Source organism: Drosophila arizonae, chromosome 2, assembly GCF_054131065.1.
Source record: "Drosophila arizonae isolate 15081-1271.41 chromosome 2, UAZ_ARI_1.0, whole genome shotgun sequence".
Taxonomy (NCBI): Eukaryota; Metazoa; Arthropoda; class Insecta; order Diptera; family Drosophilidae; genus Drosophila; species Drosophila arizonae.
This window is the reverse complement of record NC_142922.1, coordinates 11955833-11980777: the sequence shown is the minus strand read 5'-3', so window position 1 is coordinate 11980777 and position 24945 is coordinate 11955833. Positions and strand designations below refer to the sequence as shown.

Below are 24945 nucleotides of genomic sequence, written 5' to 3'. Positions count from 1 at the left end.
CAAGCTCATTTGCAATCGATCACCTCTGACATCTGGCCGATTTATTGAGAGAGATAGCGGGCAGCGGCCGTCTGCTAGCTATCAACTGCTCGTTAATGCTGAGGCGAACTTAGTCTTGACGTGAAGCTCGCGGCGATTATTACACGTAAATATCACGGACGTAATCTGTCAGTAAATGGCGGCATTAAGGCTACAGCTGATATTGCTTGGTGCATTGTGCGGCATTGGCACTACTGGTAAGGTCATTGATGCTTTTTGGTCTTATATCAATAGAGCTGTGCCATCCTGTCCCCCAATCTCTAGTCTCCTCTTAACTGGAACCGGTCTTACCGGTTGTCCCAATAGTTTTGTAATTCTAATTAACATATTGACATTGAGCTGATCTCCGATAGCTGCAGCCACTGCGCAATTTAGTTATGGCAGCTGCGAGCCGAAGGGCAGCAAGGAACGCGGCCTATGCATTCATATACGAGATTGCCCATTTCTCTACGAGATACTCAACATAAGCCAGACAACGCCGGAGCAACGTCAGCTGCTCTCCGATAGCCAATGCGGCTTGGATAACACACGGCAAAGCGGCCTAGTGCAGCGTATTCTTGTCTGTTGTCCGGACAGCAAACGGCGGATGCAAGGCACAGGCTCCAGAAATGGAGCAGAAACAGAAAATGTAACACCTGTCATAAATCCTTCGGGAGATGAGCTCGAGCCGGGTAATGTTTTGCCAAGTATTGGAACTTGTGGGATTATGTTTGCCAATCGCATTATTGGCGGCATCAAGACGGAACTTTTTGAGTTCCCCTGGATGGCGCTGCTCCAATATAAAAAGGGTGAGATTTATAAAACCACATCTAGATTCACATCAGTCCGATGTTTCGCTTTTTAACTGATAGCCAATAATGAGCTGGGCTTCAACTGCGGCGGCACATTAATCAACTCTCGCTACGTACTGACCGCCGGCCATTGCGTGGCTAGCAACCAGCTGCAAATGTACGGATGGGAATTGCACAGTGTCCGTCTGGGCGAGTGGAACATTAGCTCTGCCCCAGACTGTATCATCGAGCTGGCTAACAAGAAACGGACTTGCGCACCCATGCACATAGACATTGAGGTTGAAAAGTATATCGTGCACGAGCTATACATCCCGAATTCGATTGACCAGATGCACGACATTGCGCTGCTACGCCTCAAGCAATTTGTCAGCTTTACGGAGTATGTGAAGCCCATTTGTCTGCCGGTGGGTGATGATGTACGGAACAACAATTTTGAGGACTATGCGATGAACGTTGCAGGCTGGGGTGTCACCGAGGATGGCAAACCCAGCAAAGTGAAGCTTAAGATCACTGTGGACGTGTGGAAGCTTAAAAATTGTCAAGATAAGTACCGCAGCTACCAGATGCATCTGAATAGCTCACAGCTGTGCGCTGGTGGCAAGGTAAATATTGACACCTGTCAAGGTGACTCCGGTGGACCACTAATGGTAGCTACCAATGTGGGAATGAAAGAAGTATTCTTTGTGGCCGGGGTCACTTCATACGGCCCAAAACCGTGCGGTCTGCGAGGATGGCCAGGCGTCTATACTCGAGTGGGACAGTATGTGGACTGGGTTTTGGAAAAATTAGAGCCTTAAGTCGATCGTTTACTTTAATAAATAAAATTGGTAATTTATTATTCACATAGTATATCTGGCATTTGCTAGCTTATTAAATTTGAAGAAAGCGCTGTGACCAATCGCTTAATTTACTACATTATAAATAGTGGAATGCTAGGGCTCCCTACCAGATGGAGCTTCATATTTGGACTAAGTGCACTAAGCTACCGCGCAATTTATATAAATACAATATAAATAAAGATCAGAGGCGAACAAGAAAAATAATTTGCTCAAATATTTTGATAAGAACTCAATATTCAAAAAGATACATACAAAGTTCGTAGTTCAATAAATTGAGGAAAAACTAGACTATGTACAGAAAATATTAATGTTAACAATAAGGCTCTATTGACGTTACACATTTTAAAGGCAATATATGTTTCTTTTGTATACGCATGAACTTGGGGTGAACATAAAACGAAAGAGAGACTACGAACTAAATAAATAAAAAGTTTTTACAAATGATAAGCGACAAATTTAGGAAAAATATGTTCTTTTTTTGGTTATAAAGTTTGTTAGCCGGTCAATAAGCCAAGTTAATAAGATTGATAGTATTCGAGCTGTAATTACTTAAATATAAAAGAAATTGGCCTGCTAGAGGCTCAATTTCAAGAGCAGGTGGTGATAGTCTTGTTTTTCAATATAATAGGCACCACAACGAAGGCAAGGCTGACAAACATAGAGCATTGCGTATATTCGCTTAAATCACACATCTTCGGGTGCAGCACGAGGTGCTGTGGCCACAGCAGGAACAGCTGTCTCGCGTTCTTCCTTTTTTTCAAGCGCAGTTAGCTCGCTTTTTAAGGTTTCCAAGATTCCCTTGACAGCAATGCAAAAGCCGCGACTGCAGGGCAACAGTGGAAATTCGGGCATTTCGCATGGTGTTTTGTAGTCCTTCGGCATATCTGTAGAATACGATTCCATTACAAATATTCTTAATGCAACAAACAAAACCAACCATTAATGCTAGTTATCTTTAATCGCTGAGCTTCTGCCGAATAATCAGACCAGTTCTTCATGCGGCTATATAACTCGTTACCAAATTCCTTAAAGTGCTCAATCAATTCCTTGCGAAATATGAATGGAGGATTTTGCAATTGTTTTACAGTGGAGTGGACAATCTTTATTATTGCCATTTCATTGTAGACACGTGAGTTTTCATTACCCAATTGAGTACCTGAAGAGAAAAATATGGATATCATTAAAATAAATCAAAATCCGATTTTTCACTTGACAACATACCACGTTGCTTCTCATAGCCAGCCTCATTATAATAGGGCTCATCCACAAGTATGAGTCCCTGTATAGAGACTAAAACCTGCAACATTGTGCTTTGTGGTGACCAAACCTCAGTATCACGTCCAGACCAGGTTCCCAGCAGCGAGACGCACACTTTGCCCTCCTCGTATAGATTAGGATTAAGACGTTCCGTGCAAAAGCTTATATAATGACAGGTGGGAGGGGTCTTCGGATAGTCAGCGCCCATTTGGAAGTCAAAGAAAAATAGGGCATTTTGATAAGGTGTGCGTTTGGGACCGACCATCATGACAGATATGAGATCCATGCGATCCTCATAGGCACGCACAACAACACCTGGCGGTAGCGATGCCTGCAGCATAGCATACTCTCGCTGAACGGCACGTTGATAATGCGCCTTGTTGTTCGGGTGTATAATATTTCCAATAAAATAATTGCTAAGTGGTGCGTTTGGAACTACCTCAAAACAATTATTGCTAGATATAATACCCTGCATGGGAGAGGGTGATGAACAAGCAGTTGGGCTTTCGAGTGGCGGCAAAGACTCAGAGAGTCCATTCAGGTTTAATGGTTGTTCCATAACCTGATCCTGATCCTGATCCTTATCAAATGTTGGTGGCATATCTTGATCTGAAATCTCGGTATCATCATCTACATCCACATCGCATATATGATCATCTGCATCTTTATCTTCGGTTTTATTTCTGCCAAATGTCTCCACAATTGCCTCACGGCACTTTGCCATTTGCTCTTTGATAAGAAAACAGAAGACTTCACAGACGTCTGCATCATGGTTAGCTACCAACTCAATGCTGGTGTTGGAAGATGATCTCAAAATCGACTGTTTCTTTTCACCTTGGCTATTGTCCTTTGGTTCGCTACCAGCTGTGACTTCACTTGAGCTATTTTCCCCACGCGAGTGTACCCCAGAATCATTCTGTAAATAAAATATAGTAGTGAGATTCACGACAAGTGCATGGATATAATACTTACCTTACTATTCTTATGCTTCTCGAAAGCCTTTGCTATACTAACTCGTGCCGTCCTAATCATATCTGCATATTCGCTGCGATACTTAGTAATTAGCTCATTGTATGTAAGCTGCGTCTCACTGTCCGACAATGATATATTGTCCAGTAAAACGGACTGTTCTGCGGAATCTTCAACATTGATTTTTTCGCTGCTGTTAGTCTTTTTGCACTGCACCTCTTCTACATTAGTGGATGACTTTCTTTTATTTGGAGTCGATGTCGATGCAACTTGAGGGCTCGGAGGTATCTCCAGTTTAACTGCTTGACGCACAACTGGCGAAGCAATGTCCGGTATAGTCATTTCAAAAGTGAGATTGGCTAAGTCCAAAGCAGGTTGAGGTGCATCACTTGTATTCGTTTTAGATTTCTTCGATGTAACTGCTGATTCAGGTTGTTTCGGGGGTTGCTCATTTTTCTTTACGCATAAAATGCCATTAAAGTAATCTTCGTGAAAGAAATCTGTTTTAAGAAAACGATCTAGGAACCGACAGTTATTATATACAGCTAACAGATCTTTGAGAACATCGGCCTTGCGCTGCTCTGGTAGAACGTGAAAGATTTTTTCAAGACGCTGAATTGCTTCCTTGGCACGATCGATTCCCGATATAATGTGATCCTCTACATCCATTGATTCGATGCTAGCACTCATATTCATTGTTTGACTATTCTCAGACTGTGTCTCCCAGGAATTCTCCGAGTCATCAGACTCGTAGGCGTCCTGAGTATCGCTTTGATGGATTTCAAAGAGATCCTGTGGATAACACATCGTAATGTGTCCCTTGGCCCACCACACCCGTACACGACCATCAGGAAAGTTATCAATAACTTGTCCAGCTGTTGAATTCAAATCCTCTCCTGTGAAATTCGATACTCTTATGACCATGGTGCCAGGTCGGTACTGGTAGTCCGCATGATCTTTCAAATCGTATACACTAAGCTCCTCCACATCTTTGCATGATGGCCTGTGAAAGGTACTTATTGATTACTGAACACTCAATTCAGTCAAATACTTACACTGGATTATCCATATTGCCATAGATATTGAACCACTTAACTTTAGCAATGCGTTCATCGTGATCCACGGACTGTATGACTCCGTAGTCCATCTGCGACGTATTGTAGTCATTAGCTTTACTGACGAAATCTCCAGGGAAGAACTCATGATTATCTAAATGATGTATAGGATACAGTTCGGTTGAAGGAATTCCTGATTCCACAGATCCGTCCTGCCACACTACCGTTAGCGAGCTATACACAACCAAAGTTTCGACTACCATGTCATCGCCATCTTTGGGATCGCTTTCCTTTCTTGGTATTGCAGATTTTTTACTGGGTCGCGGCTTTTTCTTGTTAGACCTACGCTTAAAATTTCGAGTAACAATTCGGGCTGCCTGAGAAGCAAAGGAATTCAATGGACTCGCTGTTACACCTTCTGCTTCTGGAGTTGCAGCTGCAGCCTCAATTGTTTCTGTGGCCTCCTGAGCTTCCTGTACAGGCTCATCATCAGCCTCTTCTTCCCCAGCTTCCCAAGTTTCATCGTTGTTTGCACGCGTCTTCTTTCCACTTGAGTTCGTTGAGGAACACAGCTTTAGAGAGACATTGCTCGTATCGTTGTCAGCCGAGCGATTTAGTCGTTGATTGCTTGGTTTATTATTGAGCCGCCGCACCTTGAAAATGTGACCACTGCGAGAGCTGGATGCTGCTGATGGCGAAGGCACATTGTCTATGCCTGTAGATGAGCCTTGCTTTGACTGCTCCTTTTGGCCAGAGTGCTTATTTTCTTCACTCTTTTGGCGTTGGTATATAGTCTGGTATAACTTGGCTGGAAAATAAATCAATTGTAATAAGAAAAACTTATTGAATAGCCCTCATCATGCATACCTTGCTCCTGTTCCCAGACGGAATATTTTATAAGTTTATCACATTTCGAATATTTGAGGTAGAAACGATCGTGAATTTGCAGCATATAAGATTCATAGATGTTCAAGCGCTTAACCTTTGCCAAATCGTCGCCCTTTATACAGCTCTTTGGCTGCTTTAAAGGATCCAATTCAGTACCACTATCAAATTGAGGTGTGGCTTTAAATGTCCAAGCCACAGTTATAGCAGTAGTTTTAACAGATTCCACAGTGTACTAAAAAGCCAAGGCGAAATATGTGAATAGCTAATAAAGACAATTTCAATCTTCTTCAGTGATATTCAACTACTAACCATAGAGCGTCGTTTACGATTAGTTGGCAGGGGAAGGTCCGGTGTTAAATTAACAATGCGGTCCAAGGGTGGCAAACGACCAACTACCACATTATTTGGATAATAAACACTTGGACTGAACACTTCGCGCTCACTCGGTCCATAAGCATCCTTGAACTTGTGAAAATCGTTCGATGTAATTTCAATAAGAGCGCCATAACTCGATCTACAAATGAAAGTAAATGAGTATTGAATGGAGGACGTGCCCTACGGTCTGAGACTAATTACTCACTTTAATACAGCAGACTCATCTACGGTGACAGTATAGCCAATCCAGTTTCCTAAACATACGGGCACATCACGCGACCACTCTGAGATGGGTTTTAGGCGCTCCGAGGGCACATTCCTGATGACATATTTGGTGCCTAATACCTTCACATCTGCGCGGACGTTAACATCGCGCACATAGCCGGCCTGGCCAGACATATGCTTCTGTCCAGGAAGGCGGCGACGTACCACATCGCCTGGCATTAGTGTGCGGTCGACGAGACCAATCTAAAATCACATATTTTGAGTTTAAATTGGAAGAACAACGTACAATAATAGAAAGCAAACAACACGTGTCAATGCTGAAGTGCCCAAAAGAAAAAACAGTTGTCTAAACACAAGAAACTGTTATTCACAGTTATGTACACACGCCGACAAACGCACAATGCGTACATATCTACATACGTGTATTGAGCTGTGCCAATTACATAACCTCAATATACTTACCGATTTTTCAGTTCTCACAATTTCCTTGCCATCCGGATAAAAGGCGACACGTACCTCGCCCTTCCCGAGCACCTCATTAATTTCCTCTTCCTCATCGTCCGAAGAATACGACTCGGCAGTCCCAGTGACAACGCCAAATCGAACGCGACCTTTGCGATCGATGCGAAATACTTCATCTTCGAAAAAGAATTGAAACTCGCGATTGTCTGAGCTCTTGGACGCTGTGGTGCCGCCGCCCGACTTCCGATTGCTACCGCTTGTCCCAGGTGTCCGAGATTCAGATGATGGTGAGATTGACGTCTCAGTCTCGGCATCTGCTGCAGCCTTTGTTAATGTGGCTGCAACATCCATTGGGGTGCCGCCTGCACTGGCAGCACCCGCGACTTGACTCATCATATTACCAATTGTGAACTGCGTGCATCAGAATAAAATATATTGTAAATTGATGGTCAAAGTATTTGTATGTGTGTATGCCTCCTATGTTCATCATGCACCCTCAGCTCTTAGCTCCTAGGTGTTCTATTTCAGCTGCATCGATTCTAATATGTGACAGCTAGAATTCCTATATGTAGTTTTGTACATACCATGAGCCGCCTGACGGCGAGTTGGATTTCCTAGCAATAAGATTTGAAAGGCTGGTTCACTTACTCTAAACAATTAAATTTATTTACAGCCGAGTGTCGGGCGAGGTGTTTAGCATAATTCACATTTACATCCAATACTGTTTCGAAAATACATTTGAAGTCAACAAGGGTGCGACTTTGAAATTTTATTATAATTTTGCCAACTTATTTAAAAAAAACTAAAAATACAACAGCTGAAAACTAGTTAAGTTGGCCGCAATATTAGCTCTTTAACAGACATTCATTTAACGTTTGGCAAATATGTTATTAACAGTGAGCGCGTATTTAAAAAATACCTCCGTTACTCTTTTAGAACGTTGCTTCACTTAACTGGTTATTTGTCTTGAAACGAAATGATTATTTTCCAGATGGATTACTTGAAGATAGAGTTATTCGATATAAAATGAGACTCGTACAGAGCTTAACAAAACCGTCTTAATCCAATATATAATTTTTATTTTAAAGTAATTCTGTGTCTGTGTGTGTGTGTTTACATATGCACATATTTATAAATTTTTTTTTTTAGTGAATTGCAATACAACAAATGGAGAAACGGCTTTGTAGGAGTAGTTAATATATCGATACCACAATATTCTGCTAAGCTTTCTCGATACTATTTTCATGCGAGCCAATTATGAGCCCGGCAAAATTTTAAACGTTTTCTATAAAAAAAATAAATAAAAAAAATATTGAACAAAACCGTCAATAGAATTTCTCATTTGTTTTTTTTTTTTTTTTTTTTTTTTTTTTTTTAGTACGCACCCATTTTGGGATCACTGAATTCAGCGCGATTAAAATGATTAACACTAACAGAGCAGCCATTATTATTAAATATATTACTGTAGCTATTGTACATAGTTTCATAATAAATTTGCCTATAAAACTGTAAGTGGTAATCTTCACAAATGCAATACCGAATTATACTTACTCCTTTCTTATAAAACGAGAGCACTTTGTGCAAGAAATTAGTTGTTATTTTGATTTCCGCGTATTCACAAATTACACAGTGTTTTGTTGCATTCACAAAAATTTTTTCACAAAAGTGTGTACATAGATATATATTACAAAATTCGAAAGATCAAAACATAACGAATAACTGATCTATAAACGAAGGCCTCCTTCGTTTTTAAAAATGTCTCCAGCGTCCAAACTTTTTTTTTTTTTTGTCGTTTTATTTGCAATCTTTCTAGACAATAACCAAATAATCTAACATTAGCTATAAGAAGCTGAGTGGCTCGATAGCCATTGAGCTCAATCTATATATTTACATACTCTATCATCTGTATCTATTTGGAAGGCCCAAAATCCCATGAAGTGATTAGGCTTTCAGTCACAACCGTAATACAACATGGTCTATGACGGAACTTTATGTTGTCATGTGATTCAAGATTTTAATTGAATAGAACAAGATGCTCGATGCTCATAAAAAGGAGACCGAGTGCCAATAAAATATAATACTTTTATACTAAGATGCGCACAATTTTTTCAATGAGCCGAAAAGAGGCTATCTACATACGTAACAAATTTGATAGAATGCCAGTATAAATAATAAGTTAACTTTATTTCTTAATACACAGTTATCTAATATTGCAATTACATATTATCACATCTGACTATCATAGGTGGCGCAAACGGCGAGTGGTGTACGCCAAATGAATAAGCGCGGCCCGATCTTCCTGGACGATAATACATCAAATCATAATATTGTGGACCAGGGCCAACATTCTCTTTACGGACATAACAAGTCGGCCTCATTGAATACTGAGGCGCTCGATTTAACTTGAGGTTCAAGTCATCTGCGGCATACGCCGCAGGTCCTGGGGAATCTGCCTTACGATTTATCTTGGCTTGGATACCCCTGTTAAAAGAAAGGGACTCGGTATATGCATATAAGTACAATGGTAGACAATACATACATGCTATACGCTGGTGCTGCTGGCTTTATGGGACTAACTTCGAATTTGTAGGCACTGGGTCCGGGTCCATACTTCTTAAAACTAAATTCATTACGCTTCGCCATCGAATATGCCGGTGCAGTAACCCCCTTGAAAAACGGCTTTGTATGGACATTATGTGCTCCGGGGCCGGGGGCGACTCTCTTGTCTGTTATTGAGCCGGATTTACGTTAGCTTCAGCCATTGTATTCGAGTCGGATGCAACCTACCTATTATTTTTGTCATTGGTGCCATAGTGTACTCGGCGCCCCTTCCCGGGCCATAGCGCGTGAGCTTGTCTACCTGATAGGCCCCTGGTCCAGGTCCTGGATCGGCGCCCAACATATTTGTGCGGGCGCCAAAAGAATATTGCGGCATTCTCAGTTTTCGGTTATCATGCTTCTCGTACCCCAAAGTAGGTGGTAACCCATAAGCTCCTGGACCAGGTCCTGCAATAAAATACAAACAAAAATACAAATGATGAAAAAATGGTTATATAGCGACCATCGAGCAATTTCACACTTACCTAAAGGCACACGCGCCATGTTGTCTCTGCAATATTAAAAAAAACCTAAAATTTGGAAACTCAATTGAGTTGCTGCCCAGTCGGACCCTAAAATCTATATGAACATTATTCAGGCAGTCCCATAGCATGAGCTCGGATCCAACGAATTTGAAATCATGGCCAACTTATTTTCTAGCAAACAAAAATTTCTATAATTATACATAAATAAATATACAGAAATCAATAAAATTTTTAGCAATGTTCATAATGTTAAAAATGTTGTAAATGGGAGACTGCATGATACTAATTCAACTAGCCAAAACATCTTAATTTAATAAAGTATCAGATTTGCCATTATCTAATACGAAGCACATGAATAGATATTCTTATATAATTGTCAATTTTTAGATCTGAAGATCAATAGTAAACAATGTATCGGCTCATAAGGCTATAGCAGATAGTTGATTTGCATATAAAATTGTCATTTTTGATATAATTAACATTATGTTTACCGCTACAAAATTAAGTGCATTTACATGGATTACAAAAGATATGATTCGCCATTTTCCTCAATAAATTTTATATTTATGCAAAGAGACTACTTCTGCACGTCTAAATATAAGCTCTAACTGCGAGGTTTTGCATTCATATATTTATTTCTTAATTTTTTATTAACTCCCTAGAAATTAAACCATATGACCATCTTGCTATGGCTGATGATTTGTATATTATATAAAATTTTTGCCTTGCCATGTCATTCGAGCTGGCTATCCTAACAATTAATGAATATCAATATATCAATAAAATCACTAATATATGAGAAGAGGCTACTTCTGCATCTGTTTAAATGCGAAATGATTTGCATTCATACATTTAATTTTTTTTAACTCCCTAGAAATTAAATCGTTCAAGCGTCTTGACAATGAATAAAATCAATTTTTTAGACATATACGGACACTTAATAAAATTTATTACTATTGTAATTCCACATTAAAATAGTTTTTTTTCCAATATTGCAAACATTTACATATTATCACATCTGACGATCATGGGTGGCGCAAACGGTGAATGGCGCACACCGAACGAATAGGCACCCCTATTCTTTCCAGGACGATAGTACATCAAGTCATAATAGTTGGGGCCGGGACCCACAGAAGTACTTGCTATATCGCACCTGGGTCTCATCGAATATTCGGGTGCACGATTCAGTCTCAGATTCAAATCACCCGCACCATAAGCAGCTGGACCAGGTGAGTTGTTCTTACCCAAAACCTTGGTTTGTATGCCCCTGTTTAAATGACAAATTATGAAATCTGCTGGGAGATATGCTATTCCACGTAATCCACTTACATGCTGTACTTAGGCGCCGCCTGCTTTACGTTGTTGATGTCATACATATAGGCACTGGGACCGGGTCCACACTTCTTGAAATTGAAGTTGTGACGCGCGGCCATCGAATATGCAGGAGCCTCCGTGCCTTTGAACATGGGCTTTAGATGGACATCGTGCGCGCCTGGGCCGGGGCCGAAACCCTTGTCTGCAATTGAATGGAGCGTCTAAAATTGCTCAAAGGACGTATGAGAGCATTGAGGTCTTACCCTTGAATTTAGTCAAAGGGGCCATCGTGTATTCCAAGCCGCCACCCTTGCCATAGCGCGTTAATTTGTCTACCTGATAGGCTCCTGGACCTGGACCCGCATCCTTGCCCGATATGTTTGTACGGATTCCGAAGGAATACTGGGGCATGCGTTGCTTACGGTTATCATGTTTCTCGTACCCAATCGTTGTGGGCAATCCGTAAGCGCCGGGACCAGGGCCTGCCGAAGAGAAACCGTTAGGATTATCAATGTCCACTACCCAAGCAATTTAAAAATATTTCTCACCTAAAGGCACACGCGCCATTTTTACGTTACTTTACTGCAATATTGGAAAAACAATTTCCAAATAATTTTGAACTCTTTTGAGTTGAGTTCCGAATGAATACCAAAAGTGTAATGAGAATAAAACACAGCCCCCCTTCTCATCTAGGGCGGATCGACGTGAATTTTAAGTCAAGGCCAAGTAAGTGGGAAGAAAATCAAATGGAAATACATTTATATATGTGGTTATTTATAAGTTAATGCTTAATTTGATGGCGATGAGTGATAAGTGTATGAAATGTATTGCTTCGGCTTCAATTGATTGCAGTGCTTATTCCAGGTCCATGGAGTTGTACAGCTGCTTATAGCGGGAGCCACGCCCACTGCTCTGCATAAGCAGCTCATTCTGCTGCTCTCTGACTCGCTGTGCATGCAAATGAAAACCAGAGAAGAGTGGTGAATGTCAGTCCTTTAGTGGGAGTGATCAATGACCCTCGTACCTTTGGATCATATTTCTGATATATGTAAACTAGTATTGGTCCGTACAGAATATTTAATAGGCCCACAATACGCATCAGCCAGGCAAAGCCAAAGCTCTGTGCCAACTCTCCGCCAATCAAAGGAGCTGACGAGCATGATAAAAATGGTTTGTAAACATATAAAAGTTTTCCAAGGGAGAGAGAAGGCAAAGTCTTACCCAGACAATACGCCAAGCTTACGGAGGTCTGTTGTATGGCATAGACGGTGCCGTAGCTGGATCTAGTGCCTCTAGCCTCGCCGCTGTCATCATGCGCCAGTGTGGCATCCACAAAGGTAGCCAGGAGTGGAACCAAGGCCGCATCAATCACCCCAATGCCCAAGCCCAGAGCAAAATGGGGCAGCAAGAGCTGCGCCACAGTTGTGGCGCTGGGTATCTGCAAACACACGGATAACATACAATGGAATGTAGCCTATAAACCGCTCACCAGAATTGACGCAAGGCCGACCAGGAGCAGGCTAAGACAGGAGACTTTCAGCTGGCCATAACGAAAGGCGACGCTACCGAAAAAGTTTGTGCCCACAAAGTAGCCCACGGAATCCGGTATGAAAACGGTGCCCAACTGCCACTTGTTCGGATGGAGATACTGAATCAGCCAGATGGGCAAACACGGCTCCAATATGGCCATTGTGGATGTGGACAGCCAAATGGCGATGACAATGGCCAAAATCATTTTGCATTCGAGCAACGCGCGCCATTTGGTGCTCTGCTCGAAGGCCAAGACCTCCGGCTGCACGGACAGGTCCATGGTGAGCAGCTGCAGACCCAGGCTCAGAAATATAACGGTCGATAGTATTATAAAGGGTGCCGATTTGCCAACCATATCGTAGAGAATACTCCCAAACGGATACCCTATCAATACACCCAGTGCAATGCTGCCCAAAACGATGCCCATGACCTTGGAGCGGCGCGCCTCCTCCGGATAATGCTGTGCCACCAGACTCATGCCGCACACCCCAATGCAGGCGGAGCCCACACCCTGAATGGCGCGTGCCAGCAACAACATCCAATAAGATTCGCCCACGGCAAACACTGAAAGGTAAACATAACATGTCATTAAAATGGCTGAAGCTACAAGCTCTAGCTGATTGCGTTCCGCAAATTTACCGAGGGAGGAGATCAAAAGGAAGCAAGTGCCCACCACAATGGGCAGGCGATAGCCACACTTGCTGGACAGATTGCCGACAATGGGATTGAAAACCAATTGGACCAGCGCTTTCATGGCCAACAGCAGCCCAATGGAGCCATTCTCGCGCGACAGGCCCACACTGTTGTTATTGCTATTGAAATTGCTGCTGGCCATGTTGTGGCTATCGACCTTTGTAGCTGCGGTCGCATTAGTGCCGCCCAAATGGTCGCTGGGCAGCAGCGTTGTCACCGTCGTGGACGTCAGCAGATGCAGCGTTGTGAAATTAACCATCGATTTGCCAGGTATTGGATGCTTGGTCATGTAGAACTGTGTCGGCTCCTCGTTGCGTTGCGCCATCTGATGGGCCTGGGCAGGGGCCGAGGATGGCATGGCCCCCTCTTCTATGCGGTAGCCCTCAAACGTTGGCGTCTCCAGGCTGGCCAAATAGTCGGGCAAAATGGGCACTGCAATCGATGAAAGTGAGTTGTCGTTGTTGTTGTTGTTGTTCTCTTTATCAGCTCTTATCATATGTTATCTATAATTGGCATTACCTATCACGGTCAGCAGCACATTGTCCAGCAGCAGAGCTATATACACAATTGCGGCAATGAGGCAGCGACTCTCAATGACATTGGAGGGCTGGCTGGAGCTGCGTCTGGCCGAGATGTTTAGCTTGGCCGCAGCCTCGCCACTTGTTGACTTCTCCGACATGACTGACGCGCGCCAATTATCGAAATCAATATGCGGCACACACACACACACAAAGGCACAGGTTACACTGCCATATGGCCCAATAACCGAGGCGCCACAAAATATGCTACACAATTATAAGGCGGGCGCACTCACACACACGCACTCACTCACTCACACACCCTCACTCGGCGTAGTTACTTGTGTGAAGGACAACGATTTTAGCGCCCTTTGACCAACAGGTGGTGTTGCTGCCTCAGCGTGTTTGTGGCTATTGAAAGGTTGCAACAAGCTGCCGACCGATTTTACTGAAAGCAACAGCAGACCCGAACGACCCGAGCGGCCAAACGAGTCCCCATTAACGAGCGCACAGCCTGCAAAGTAAATCATCTGAACTCAACATGTGCTGCACGACAGACGGGCATAGAGCATACTCGGCACACGAGCCAATTACGTCATGAGAATTGAATATTTATTTAAATTTATTTATTAGCAGTTAATTTAAAAATTATTAATATTATTATACATGTATATATAGGTAGAAAAACTCTGCGAAAAATTATCCTACTTACAATTACATAAGGATATATTGATTATTGGCAGTTTCTGTAGAGTAATGCCAGTAAAGTTTATAGATGAGTTTAAAGACTTAATTCTAACTAGCTTAATTCTAGCTAGCTTATAAGATATTTAGTTATTTATTTATATTGTCTACTAAGTCCTCTGCAATATATATATAATATTATAATTCATCAATTCATGGAAAAAATTATAATTTTATTTACTGGTTCAACAAATCTTTAGTTTAATTTATAGATAATAACTTGAAGAAAAAAAAATAAATTAAAAAAAAATTGTTATGGATATCTTGGGTAACTTTTAGTCATGCACTCTCCGATTACCGTTCCTGTTCCTGCTGTTGCTGTTGCTATTGTTGTTGTATGTCATATTGCTGCTTAAAGAGAGAGTGTTTCCATGGTTGTTTCTTCACATCCATCGCCTCGACGCCAAACCCACAAAAACCGCATCAAGTTCCCACGACTCGAAGGCCTGCGACCATGCCTTGTCCCTGATAAGCGCGCTATAGATTTTTCAGACTTACGAATGATTTTCCATTTCATTGAGCATTTCACAGTTTAAATTTAGTCCCACAAGTGATGCTGGCACAACATGAATTTCTCACGAATTGACGCACAATTGTTAGCTCGATAAAAGACCGCATTTAGGAAATGGAGATTCCAAAACAGGAGATTGCGAAAAAGCTCGAGGTTGACATTTCAAAATTGCTGCTTCTTTTTTTTTTTTGTGTGTGTGTGTGTGTTTTTTTTTTTTTTTTTTTTTTTTTTTTTTTGGTTTGATTGTAACCCAGTTTTATGAGTCTGGTTCTGGTTCTAGCTTGATGGTTTAGCAAATTTAGGCAACTGAATAACGCGAGGTCTTGCTCAAATGCCAAGCAAATTCTTTTGTGACCAATTATCTATAGCAATGTCTTGTCATGAAATTAAATAAATTTTAGTTTTAAGAGCTTATTATTTTTATTTATTGCAAATCGCACACCTGGTTTTTGAATCTAAATAAAAATTAAACTGTTTACTTAATCTAAACTTATTATAGTTAAATGGTCATATCTCTGATAAGATAGGCAATTTCTAAGTGAAGCTAACCAAGTTTACTGCAGCCCAACAATCAATTAGATCGATAATCAGCTAAGCGATTTGTAATTATATAATATATAAATATAATATGAAATGGCAATATTAGTCTATTAAAAAAAAAAAATTCTGCGATTATTACCGATTAGTCCATTAGCGGATAGAATATAAATAGGTCGTAATCAACTATTCAATAACTTAGCTCTTATCCCATTTACTGTTAAGATTAGCTGCCAACGAAAAACAGCTTGGGTCAGAATTGCTTGGAACAATCGAGTTAGTTAACGAGCCCCTCCTCGGACGATCGGTCATTCAATGCTGAAGTGCAAAAACTTGTTGCTCCTTGGCCCTTTGCTGCAGCTGTTGCTGGTGCTGCTGATAGCTGTAATCGGTAAGTGTTAGCCACATACATTCAGCTATCAATAGGAACACCTGTTGTATGAAGTGCTTAAACAGGTGGTCAGACCGAAACGGTTCCCTGTAAACTAAAAGATGCGGAATATGGCAAAGTGTGCGTGTGCACTTCGGACTACTGTGACTATTTGGACAATCCGACACTGAGCAAGGATGAGGAATTTGCGCTTATTTCCAGCAGTAAGAAGGGACTTCGATTTGAAATGAGCAAGGGAAACTTTGGTGAGAAGGATAGGTATATCGTAAAGGACTATGAAGAGCCTGCGACCGAAACCGCTGCCAGCAATGACACGATCTTATCTCGGCTAATAGATCAAACTCTAGACAAAATATTCAGCCAAGCCGACTCACCGACAAAACCCATAACAAGATCTGTAAAGCTCAAGCTTGACCGCAGTAAGCTGTACCAAAGAATTGAAGGATTTGGTGGCAGTTTCACGGGAGCCGTATCCTATTTGGTGGATAACTTTAAAGCACAAGGTATTCAAGATCATCTCTACAAGTCCTACTATGCCCCAAATGGATTGGGATTCAATTTGTTGCGCATATCGATCGGAGGTTGTGATTTCGATTTGGCACCCTGGGCCTATAACGAGAAGCCCGAGAACGAAACTGTTCTGACTGGCATGGATGAGCTGGACGCTCGGGATGTTCTACGCTTGGCGCAGATTAAACGACTAAAGGAAGTTTCAGGGGTGACAAATCTGCGCATCAAGGCAGCTGCCTGGAGCGCACCGCCTTGGATGAAGACCAACAACAGGTGGACGGGCTTTGGTCGTCTAAAACGACAATACTACCAGACCTGGGCCGACTATCACCTCAAGTGGATCGATTTGATGGCAAAGAATGATCTGCCGATTTGGGCCATTTCCACTGGAAATGAGCCAATGAATGGAATACTCTTCATGGTCTTTGTCAAGTTCATGAGCATGGGCTGGACACCACAGACACAGGCCATATGGGTGGCCGATCACTTGGGACCCACGATTCGTAACTCAAAGTACAAGGATCTGTTCATCTTCAGCAATGATGATCAACGTTACACCAGCCCGTTCTGGTTCAAGCAGGTAACACTTTTACTTTTTCCACCTGAGTTCCAAAGTCCAATAACTGTGTCCCCGTGCAGATGAACCGTACTCGCCCTAACTCCCTCCAATACATTGACGGAGTAGCACTTCACTGGTATTGGGACGAAATATTCGGCAACAGCTTTGTTCATAGCACCAACGAGTTCATGGCCAACAAAATCCAGATCATTTCCGAGTCTTGTATTGGCGACAAGCCCTGGCAGAAAGCTGCACCTCTCCTCGGCAGCTGGGAACGGGCAGAGAAATATGCACGCTCATTTATGTCACATCTCCAGGATGGCTTCCACGGCTGGATAGACTGGAATATCATATTGGACGAAGTCGGTGGTCCCAACTACGTCAACAACACAGTTGATGCTCCAGTGGTTGCCAACACGACATGTAAGCAATGGAATACTTAGACCGATTTCGCTCTAATCTTTATTATCGTGATATTCTCGATAGCCTATACTGAGTTCTACAAGCAGCCCATGTTCTATATAATGGGACACTTCTCGAAGCTGGTGCCCGAGGGCTCTGTGCACATCGAGGCGGTGGCCAGCAACGTCAATCTTGACTCTGTGGCATTCAAGAGACCCGACGACAAGATCGTCGCTGTGCTCTTCAATAGCGGACGTGCCGATCTGAACATCGATATCACGGATACGATTCGTGGTAATTTGTCGATCAATGTGCCAGCCCGGTCCATACACACCATACTCTATAACTGATTGAGCGATAAATTTGCATATTTTGACGGGCTGAATTTTAAATTGTTTTAGTTGTATTTTCTATAGGGACTTTAAGTTCCGATAATAAAGATGTTGAAAATATATTTATTGCATTTGATTGAATCTGTAATATTTTAATTTATATATTCTACAAAGACATTTAGAATTAACGACCTAAGACAAAGGCAAAACAGTTAATGTATGTTTGAATATTAAATGATGGACGAAACATAAAATTTGCATAAATTCATTGCATAGCACATTCCACGATTATATAACGTTTCCTAAGTTTAATTTGTTTTTTAATTTATTTAAAAATATGTAATTTATTTCTTTGCCAATATAGACAGACCTAGTCAAAGAAACAGGGCATACTTAAAAACAAACAAGTAAGAAAGCTCTAGTCGAGACTGCTCGACTAGGAGATACCCTGAACCCCCTAATCTGATATTCTAATCATTATGCACTTCTTTTATGCACACATACATACACATGCATCCACACGCACGCATAAGCCTGCGCTCTGCTAACTGCGCAGTAAGCAGCGACTGCGCTTGGGCTGCGCTGCAGTGTGGGCAATATTATGAGAATTTATTTGTCGAATAATTTCTTTTGTAAACATATGATCTTTATGAAACTTTCAGAGTGTAATCATATGGTAAATATGTGTGTGAATTCCAAAGCACAAGTCTCTAGTACTTGAAATGCGTTTTTTACAAATTGGGGGAGAAGGGGGCGTGGTATCCAAAATCTGTAAATTACAAAATCTTTGTATCGATTAACTTTATATACAACACAAATTTGAAGACTCCAGGTCTAAAAATGTTCAAGTTAGGCTAAAAAAACAAAATCAATTTTTCGATTATTCTCGATAAAAAAGTTATCGGACGATTTATCGAAAAAATAAAGCAAACTCGTACTGCGTATGGTACACACGAGTATGCATGCCAAATTTCAGCTCTCTAGCTCTTATAACTTCTGAGATCGACGCACTCATACGGACGGACGGACGGACGGACGGACGGACAGACGGACAGGGCTATATCGACTCAGCTCGTCACGCTGATCAAGAATATATATACTTTGTGGGGTCTGCCACGCCTCCTTCTGCCCGTTACATACTTTTTCACAAAACCATTATACCCTGATTTCCCATTTTCAATGGGTTCAGGGTATAACAAGTAAGAAGACTCTAGTCGAGACTGCTCGACTAGGAGATACCCTGAACCCTCTAATCTGATATTCTAATCATTCTGAACTTCTTTTATGCACACATACATACAGATGCATCCACACGCACGCATAAGCCTGCGCTCTGCTAACTGCGCAGTAAGCAGCGACTGCGCTTGGGCTGCGCTGCAGTGTGGGCAATATTATGAGAATTTATTTGTCGAATAATTTCTTTGGTAAACATATGATCTTAATGAAACTTTCAGAGTGTAATCATATGGTAAATATGTGTGTAAGTTCCAAAGCACAAGTCTCTAGTACTTGAAATGCGTTTTTTACAAATTGGGGGAGAAGGGGGCGTGGTATCCAAAATCTGTAAATTACAAAATCTTTCTATGGAGTAACTTTATATACAACACAAATTTGAACACTCCAGGTCTAAAAATGTTCAAATTAGGCTAAAAAAACAAAATCAATTTTTCGATTATTCTCGATAAAAAAGTTATCGGACGATTTATCGAAAAAATAAAGCAAACTCGTACTGCGTATGGTACTCACGAGTATGCATGCCAAATTTCAGCTCTCTAGCTCTTATAACTTCTGAGATCGACGCACTCATACGGACGGACGGACGGACGGACGGACGGACGGACGGACGGACGGACGGACGGACGGACGGACGGACGGACGGACAGACGGACAGGGCTATATCGACTCAGCTCGTCACGCTGATCAAGAATATATATACTTTGTGGGGTCTGCCACGCCTCCTTCTGCCCGTTACATACTTTTTCACAAAACCATTATACCCTGATTTCCCATTTTCAATGGGTTCAGGGTATAAAAATACAGGGACTGAATGAGAGAGAAAGAAAGTAAGAGCGCTGCGAAAGCAACTCTCACTTTAACGGAAGAGTACATTTTGATAGTGGTACGACGCTTCGAAAGAGAGCTCAATTATTGACTTTACCTTTGCATAACTTTTACTTTTGATTGCCAAAGCCGTGAGACGTTTTTCAAGTGGCGCCGTCCACTGCAAATCGCTGCCTCTGCCTTCGCCTCCGCCTCCGCCTCAGTCGCCGCCGCCGACTGCTGCTGCTTTATCAATTCAACAGCTGGCGCAGGTCAAGTAGCAGCCGCAAATATAAACAACAACTTGAGCGCTCACTTGAACCTATTTACACAAATGGAATTTGAGCAAAATTCGGTGGCGATTGATTAGGAGAAACGCGCTTGCCGCTGTCGCAAGCATTCCCATGCCAGCTCAACGCTCTACGCTTCACTTTACTCCGCTCTCGAGTCAGTTGAGCGGACGCATCCGAAGCGCTCGTTTCGTTGCAGTTTCGCTGCTGTGTGAGGCTCAGCCATGAATCTGCGCTGGCTGTGGATGCTGTTCGCTGTTGCCCTTTGGCCAGGATGGGCAGGTGAGTGCGCCTGCTTACCTGTGATTGCACATTGATGTATACATTATATCTGTCGCAGCTGCGCTATCGACGCCTTGTCAGCTAAAGGAGACGCAGTACGGCAACGTATGCGTCTGTAATAGCAGCTACTGCGATTATCTGGAGCAGCCGGAACTACGTGATGATAATCAGATTGTGGTGATTAGCTCGAGCAAGGTGAGCATCTCTATTTCAATTGAATCGAATGGCATATATAACAGCAGTACATCGACTTTACAGAATGGACTACGTTTCACTCGATCAGAGGGCAGCTTTTTAGACAAAAACATCTTGGAAGTGAAAGATCTTCAATGGATTGACAATAACTTCGTTGCCGATGCGGTTGTCGTTGAGCAAAATAAAGTTTGGCTGCAATTCGCAAACGTTCCTCAACGATTTGGTAATTGAAGACGTTGCATTAACAGCTTCGCAGATTCTCCTAATCTTTTGTCATACTCTATAGCCATCAATGTGACCATAAAGACGGTGCAGTTAACAGTTCACCGCGAAAAGCGTTATCAGAAGATAACAAACTTCGGAGGCGCATTCACGGGCAGCGTCTCTCACATCTTACAGCAGCTACCAAAAGCCCTGCAGGATCATGTCTATAAGTAAGTAAATTGCATATTAATCTTGGGTCAATATAGCCAACCTCATTTTCCACCCGTAGATCCTATTTCCACGACGATGGTATTGCATACAACTCGATACGTATGTCGATCGGTGGCTCCGACTTTGATCTACAGCCCTGGGCCTACAACCAACTGCCCCGCAATGATCCCTCACTCAGCAACTTTACCTCACTGGACCCGCGTGATCTTCAGAAGATTGAGCAGTTGAAACGTCTAAAAGCGGTTGCCAAATTAAGTAATCTGAAAATTATGGCCGCCGCTTGGAGTGCGCCCCCTTGGATGAAGAGCAACAACAGATGGACGGGGTACGGTCAGCTGAAAGCGGAATACTATCAAGCCTGGGCGGACTACCATTTGAAGTAGGTGTCCGACACAACGGACCAATTAATGGCCGCCATTATGTAAATGAATTTGCACTCTTTGCAGATTCCTCGAGCTGATGCAGTCTAAAAATATGACCGTCTGGGCCATATCCACCGGCAATGAGCCGTTAAACGGTGTCATCGGCTTCTTCTTCGTGCACTTCATGAGCATGGGCTGGACGCCCTGGCAGCAGGTAGGCATCGCCATAAATAATTATACGCATTTATATAGCAGGAACAGCTTTCCCCTAATAGGCAATTTGGCTCAACGATTATCTGGGACCGACCATTAGGAAGTCCAAGCAAAGCCAAGTGCTCATTTTCGGCAACGACGATCAGCGCTATACGTATCCCTCCTGGTTTCGCAAGGTAAATATACTATATACCCTATATTATAGAGTTGTTCCTGTATATGATTTTTTAAAATATATACTAGATCAGCTAATGGTATGCCTAGACAGAAAGTTTTATCTTTTAATTATATTTTTAAATTCTAGAAATAATATTTATATTTAAATTAACATATATAATTGATTCCAGTCCAATATACCCCATTAATATTATGAACGAGTACAACAAATATATAAATTTACAATATCTCTCTTAATCTCTCCCTCTCTCTTTCTCTGTTTCTCTTCCTCTCTTCTTCTTCTCCCTCTATTCCTCTCTCTCTCTCTCTCTTTCTCTCTCTCTCTCTCTTGCAGATGCGCACCTCTCGCAGCAATGCACTCGATTATCTCGATGGCCTGGCCGTGCATTGGTATTGGGATGAGATCTTTGGGCCGCAGCTTATAGATCAGGCGCATGCGGAAATGCCAGATAAATTGCTGTTGAACACGGAATCTTGCATCGGCGACAAGCCCTGGCAAACGCACGGCCCGGAGCTGGGCAGCTGGGGGCGTGGCGAGAGCTATATGCGTGCCTACATACAGGACTTGCTTCATCATTTTAACGGCTGGCTGGACTGGAATCTGGTGCTCGATGAGCGGGGCGGCCCGAACTATGTGCACAATTATGTGGATGCTCCGGTGATTGTGAACACAACGAGTCGCACGGAATTCTACAAACAGCCCATATACTATGCAATCGGGCACTTCAGCAAGTTTCTGCCAGAGGAATCCGTGCGGATCGAGGCGAGCACCAATGAGACCGAGTCCTTTCCGCAGCTGAGCGTGGTAGGCTTCCAGAGGCCGGATGGCAGCGTGGCGCTGATCGTGTACAATGGGTATGTGGCACGCGTCTGGTCCACGACTCAAGTGTCTGCACATCCTGCTGAAGTAGCTGCTATTTCTGGCGGCATCTGCGCTAAAGTGGCTGGCTCTTAATTGCGCATGGCACTCGAGGAGACAGGGCTATACAAACATATATTTTATGAATGCATCTCACAGATACTTTTCTTTCATTCCAACAGCGAAAACCTGCCCGTTAATGTGGCGCTCAATGACAGTCAGCGAGGTGCATTCAGCTTGCGCCTGCCCGCCCGCTCCTGGCACACCGTCGTCTACAAATGAGTTGGCCGGACTCTCATGGACTCATGGGATCTTTGAATGAGTTAAGCGTAGCGTATACTGATCTATAATCTATATATAAACGAGGGTCCAGCTGGTGTTGCGTCACCACTCCAAGGACCAATTAGGATAGAAAACATGTCTGCCACTCAAACACTCAGCCACTCAAGTGATAAACTCAAGGAAGTCCATAAATCGCCCCCGTTACAGGATGCGGATGCGGATGCGAGCGCTGGCACAGACTCTGGAGAATTGTCCAAGCGCAACGACCAAGACAACGGAAATTTGTTTAAGCTGCTCAATTTGCCGTGTCACGTCTGTTTACAATGAAATTTCATTTGCCGTTCAATCCCGGCCACACCCCCATAGCACCAGTCCGTAGATCGGTCCACGGCACGGCAACTATAAACGAAATTTCGGATCAACTTGAGTGACAACTGGCAGTCGAGCGGCGACAACGACCAGCCGAGAACATCTTTCGTATAAATATTTTCCTAAGTTTTTCTTCAAATGAAATTTTTATATTTTTTTTTGTGTTTCATTTTTCTTTACGTGCTCTATAAATATGATTGTCAATTGAGCGCACAGCAAATGCATTTGCTGCATCTATATGCATCTGGCCCCGACAAAATGGGGCGTTTTATGTAAATCTATAAATTAAATATGAAATCTTCATAATTTGTACATGACCAATGAGTGCGCCACAGCGAATCTTTGGCAATAGCTTAAAACTAAGAGAACTTTCGACTTGTAAACGATAGGAAAAGTATGTAGAATAATAAATTTAAGTTAAGTTCTTAAAAATATATTTTTGTGGAAATCCAAGTGAGAAGTCCATGAATTGAGATTAAAAATTTTCTGCCTTATATACAGCCGCTGGCAGCCATTTCTCATATTGGAGCTGTGGCATATATTAGGGTAAATGCATTTTAATGCGCTCATCACATGTGGCAGTGGCAAGTCACAAGTGGCAAGTGGCAACAGCATGTCAATGCGTCTTGGGGAAATATACCCAAGTGTTTACAACAAAATACACTTATCAGGCAGCAGCGTGTCCATTACATGCCACACTCAGGCCTCCTTCCCCTCGTTGACTCCTTTCACGAATTGGGGCAGAGAGTATATTCGAACTATACAGAGGGAGAAAAAGGAGCTTTCGCATAATAACTTTTTAAGAGTCCCAACTTCAATACCTAAAAATATGTGAATATGAAAAAGCGGAGCTCAGTCGCGCACTACCGCCTGCAGAATACTCATTCACGGTTATCTGGCATGGTATAGATTTTTATCGATTTGATATACATATACTTTAAATTTTTTGCAAATCAATAGTTGACATGAATAACTCATTAAAATTTAGATCTTAACATAAATTAAATTAAATTTAAATCTTAACATCTTATTAGACGATGGTATACACGAGTATATAATCAATCATAATTTCTCAATCTGCAGTAACGGTGAAATAGTGTGTACTCATACAGAAACAAGTAAGAAAACTCTAGTCGAGAGTGCTCGACTAGATACTACCCTGAACCCAACAAATAAAAATGCTCATTTAGTATGGCTGAAATTTCAATTTCGATGTATTTAAAAATATAAATAAAATACCAAACTCATTTAATAAAATATAAAAATATTTTGAAATAATTAAAAAAAAATTAACATCAGTTGCATCGACCGGGATTCGAACCGCGACTCCTCGGTCGAGCGTCATGCACCTAACACACTAGGCCACCCCACTCCTGCTGGTGGCGCTGGCAAAACTCAAATAGATTCACTGCTGCAG

General features: G+C 42.2%; 7 protein-coding genes across 9 annotated transcripts; 3 read left to right on the top strand and 4 right to left on the bottom strand.

Annotated features, from left to right (window-relative positions):
• The first annotated feature begins 21 nt into the window (after window positions 1–21).
• Window positions 22–1679, top strand: LOC108621461 (spaetzle-processing enzyme-like). The gene is made up of 3 exons (XM_018018772.2): window positions 22–236; window positions 393–827; window positions 891–1679. Exons 1-3 carry the CDS (start codon window positions 176–178, stop codon window positions 1625–1627), a joined length of 1233 nt encoding a protein of 410 aa, XP_017874261.1. The 5' UTR covers window positions 22–175; the 3' UTR covers window positions 1628–1679.
• On the bottom strand, window positions 1636–8619 carry LOC108621457 ((E3-independent) E2 ubiquitin-conjugating enzyme UBE2O). 3 transcript variants are annotated; one of them, XM_018018766.2, is made up of 10 exons: window positions 8452–8619; window positions 6901–7311; window positions 6419–6681; window positions 6148–6352; window positions 5818–6070; window positions 4951–5758; window positions 3899–4898; window positions 2891–3842; window positions 2607–2825; window positions 1636–2553 (listed from the first exon to the last, which is right to left on the bottom strand). In XM_018018766.2, exons 2-10 carry the CDS (start codon window positions 7294–7296, stop codon window positions 2354–2356), a joined length of 4296 nt encoding a protein of 1431 aa, XP_017874255.2. In that variant the 5' UTR covers window positions 7297–7311; window positions 8452–8619; the 3' UTR covers window positions 1636–2353. The 3 variants fall into 3 exon arrangements, with proteins under 3 accessions (XP_017874255.2, XP_017874254.2, XP_017874256.2); XM_018018765.2 differs by lacking the exon at window positions 8452–8619 and adding an exon at window positions 7485–7751; XM_018018767.2 differs by lacking the exon at window positions 8452–8619 and adding an exon at window positions 7549–7751.
• Window positions 8620–9063: 444 nt separating this feature from the next.
• On the bottom strand, window positions 9064–10143 carry LOC108621462 (uncharacterized). The gene is made up of 4 exons (XM_018018773.2): window positions 9984–10143; window positions 9688–9906; window positions 9440–9626; window positions 9064–9381 (listed from the first exon to the last, which is right to left on the bottom strand). The coding sequence occupies exons 1-4, from the start codon at window positions 10000–10002 to the stop codon at window positions 9117–9119; spliced, it is 690 nt and encodes a 229-aa protein (XP_017874262.1). The 5' UTR covers window positions 10003–10143; the 3' UTR covers window positions 9064–9116.
• Window positions 10144–10911: 768 nt separating this feature from the next.
• LOC108621463 (uncharacterized) lies at window positions 10912–12003 on the bottom strand. Its single transcript, XM_018018775.2, has 4 exons — window positions 11846–12003; window positions 11561–11779; window positions 11313–11499; window positions 10912–11250 (listed from the first exon to the last, which is right to left on the bottom strand). Exons 1-4 carry the CDS (start codon window positions 11862–11864, stop codon window positions 10986–10988), a joined length of 690 nt encoding a protein of 229 aa, XP_017874264.1. The 5' UTR covers window positions 11865–12003; the 3' UTR covers window positions 10912–10985.
• A 102-nt stretch (window positions 12004–12105) lies between these two features.
• Window positions 12106–14468, bottom strand: prt (putative mushroom body vesicular transporter portabella). The gene is made up of 6 exons (XM_018018771.2): window positions 14040–14468; window positions 13467–13952; window positions 12787–13391; window positions 12519–12735; window positions 12322–12446; window positions 12106–12245 (listed from the first exon to the last, which is right to left on the bottom strand). Exons 1-6 carry the CDS (start codon window positions 14197–14199, stop codon window positions 12153–12155), a joined length of 1686 nt encoding a protein of 561 aa, XP_017874260.1. The 5' UTR covers window positions 14200–14468; the 3' UTR covers window positions 12106–12152.
• Window positions 14469–16041: 1573 nt separating this feature from the next.
• Gba1a (Glucocerebrosidase 1a) lies at window positions 16042–18146 on the top strand. The gene is made up of 4 exons (XM_018018768.2): window positions 16042–16221; window positions 16287–17311; window positions 17371–17713; window positions 17777–18146. Exons 1-4 carry the CDS (start codon window positions 16146–16148, stop codon window positions 18040–18042), a joined length of 1710 nt encoding a protein of 569 aa, XP_017874257.1. The 5' UTR covers window positions 16042–16145; the 3' UTR covers window positions 18043–18146.
• A 2329-nt stretch (window positions 18147–20475) lies between these two features.
• Gba1b (Glucocerebrosidase 1b) lies at window positions 20476–24010 on the top strand. The gene is made up of 9 exons (XM_018000739.2): window positions 20476–20636; window positions 20695–20831; window positions 20895–21054; window positions 21118–21265; window positions 21325–21645; window positions 21713–21842; window positions 21904–22017; window positions 22353–22873; window positions 23060–24010. The coding sequence occupies exons 1-9, from the start codon at window positions 20579–20581 to the stop codon at window positions 23157–23159; spliced, it is 1689 nt and encodes a 562-aa protein (XP_017856228.1). The 5' UTR covers window positions 20476–20578; the 3' UTR covers window positions 23160–24010.
• Window positions 24011–24945: the final 935 nt, after the last annotated feature.

Coding starts and splice junctions, on each gene's coding strand:
- prt (XM_018018771.2), bottom strand. CDS start 14,199: ATGTCGGAGAAGTCAACAAGTGGCGAGGCTGCGGCCAAGCTAAACATC. Junction 13,953..14,039: donor TGTGCTGCTGACCGTGATAG/GTAATGCCAATT, acceptor CATCGATTGCAG/TGCCCATTTTGCCCGACTAT. Junction 13,392..13,466: donor CCTTTTGATCTCCTCCCTCG/GTAAATTTGCGG, acceptor TTTACCTTTCAG/TGTTTGCCGTGGGCGAATCT.
- Gba1b (XM_018000739.2), top strand. CDS start 20,579: ATGAATCTGCGCTGGCTGTGGATGCTGTTCGCTGTTGCCCTTTGGCCA. Junction 21,055..21,117: donor AAACGTTCCTCAACGATTTG/GTAATTGAAGAC, acceptor CATACTCTATAG/CCATCAATGTGACCATAAAG. Junction 21,266..21,324: donor CTGCAGGATCATGTCTATAA/GTAAGTAAATTG, acceptor TTCCACCCGTAG/ATCCTATTTCCACGACGATG.
- LOC108621461 (XM_018018772.2), top strand. CDS start 176: ATGGCGGCATTAAGGCTACAGCTGATATTGCTTGGTGCATTGTGCGGC. Junction 237..392: donor GTGCGGCATTGGCACTACTG/GTAAGGTCATTG, acceptor GATCTCCGATAG/CTGCAGCCACTGCGCAATTT. Junction 828..890: donor GCTGCTCCAATATAAAAAGG/GTGAGATTTATA, acceptor TTTAACTGATAG/CCAATAATGAGCTGGGCTTC.
- LOC108621463 (XM_018018775.2), bottom strand. Junction 11,500..11,560: donor CCCTTTGACTAAATTCAAGG/GTAAGACCTCAA, acceptor ATTCAATTGCAG/ACAAGGGTTTCGGCCCCGGC. Junction 11,251..11,312: donor GCGGCGCCTAAGTACAGCAT/GTAAGTGGATTA, acceptor TCATTTAAACAG/GGGCATACAAACCAAGGTTT.
- LOC108621457 (XM_018018765.2), bottom strand. Junction 6,071..6,147: donor ATCGTAAACGACGCTCTATG/GTTAGTAGTTGA, acceptor TTGGCTTTTTAG/TACACTGTGGAATCTGTTAA. Junction 4,899..4,950: donor GGCAATATGGATAATCCAGT/GTAAGTATTTGA, acceptor TACCTTTCACAG/GCCATCATGCAAAGATGTGG.
- LOC108621462 (XM_018018773.2), bottom strand. Junction 9,627..9,687: donor ACCAATGACAAAAATAATAG/GTAGGTTGCATC, acceptor GCTCAATAACAG/ACAAGAGAGTCGCCCCCGGC. Junction 9,382..9,439: donor GCAGCACCAGCGTATAGCAT/GTATGTATTGTC, acceptor TTCTTTTAACAG/GGGTATCCAAGCCAAGATAA.
- Gba1a (XM_018018768.2), top strand. CDS start 16,146: ATGCTGAAGTGCAAAAACTTGTTGCTCCTTGGCCCTTTGCTGCAGCTG. Junction 16,222..16,286: donor GCTGCTGATAGCTGTAATCG/GTAAGTGTTAGC, acceptor GTGCTTAAACAG/GTGGTCAGACCGAAACGGTT. Junction 17,312..17,370: donor GCCCGTTCTGGTTCAAGCAG/GTAACACTTTTA, acceptor GTCCCCGTGCAG/ATGAACCGTACTCGCCCTAA.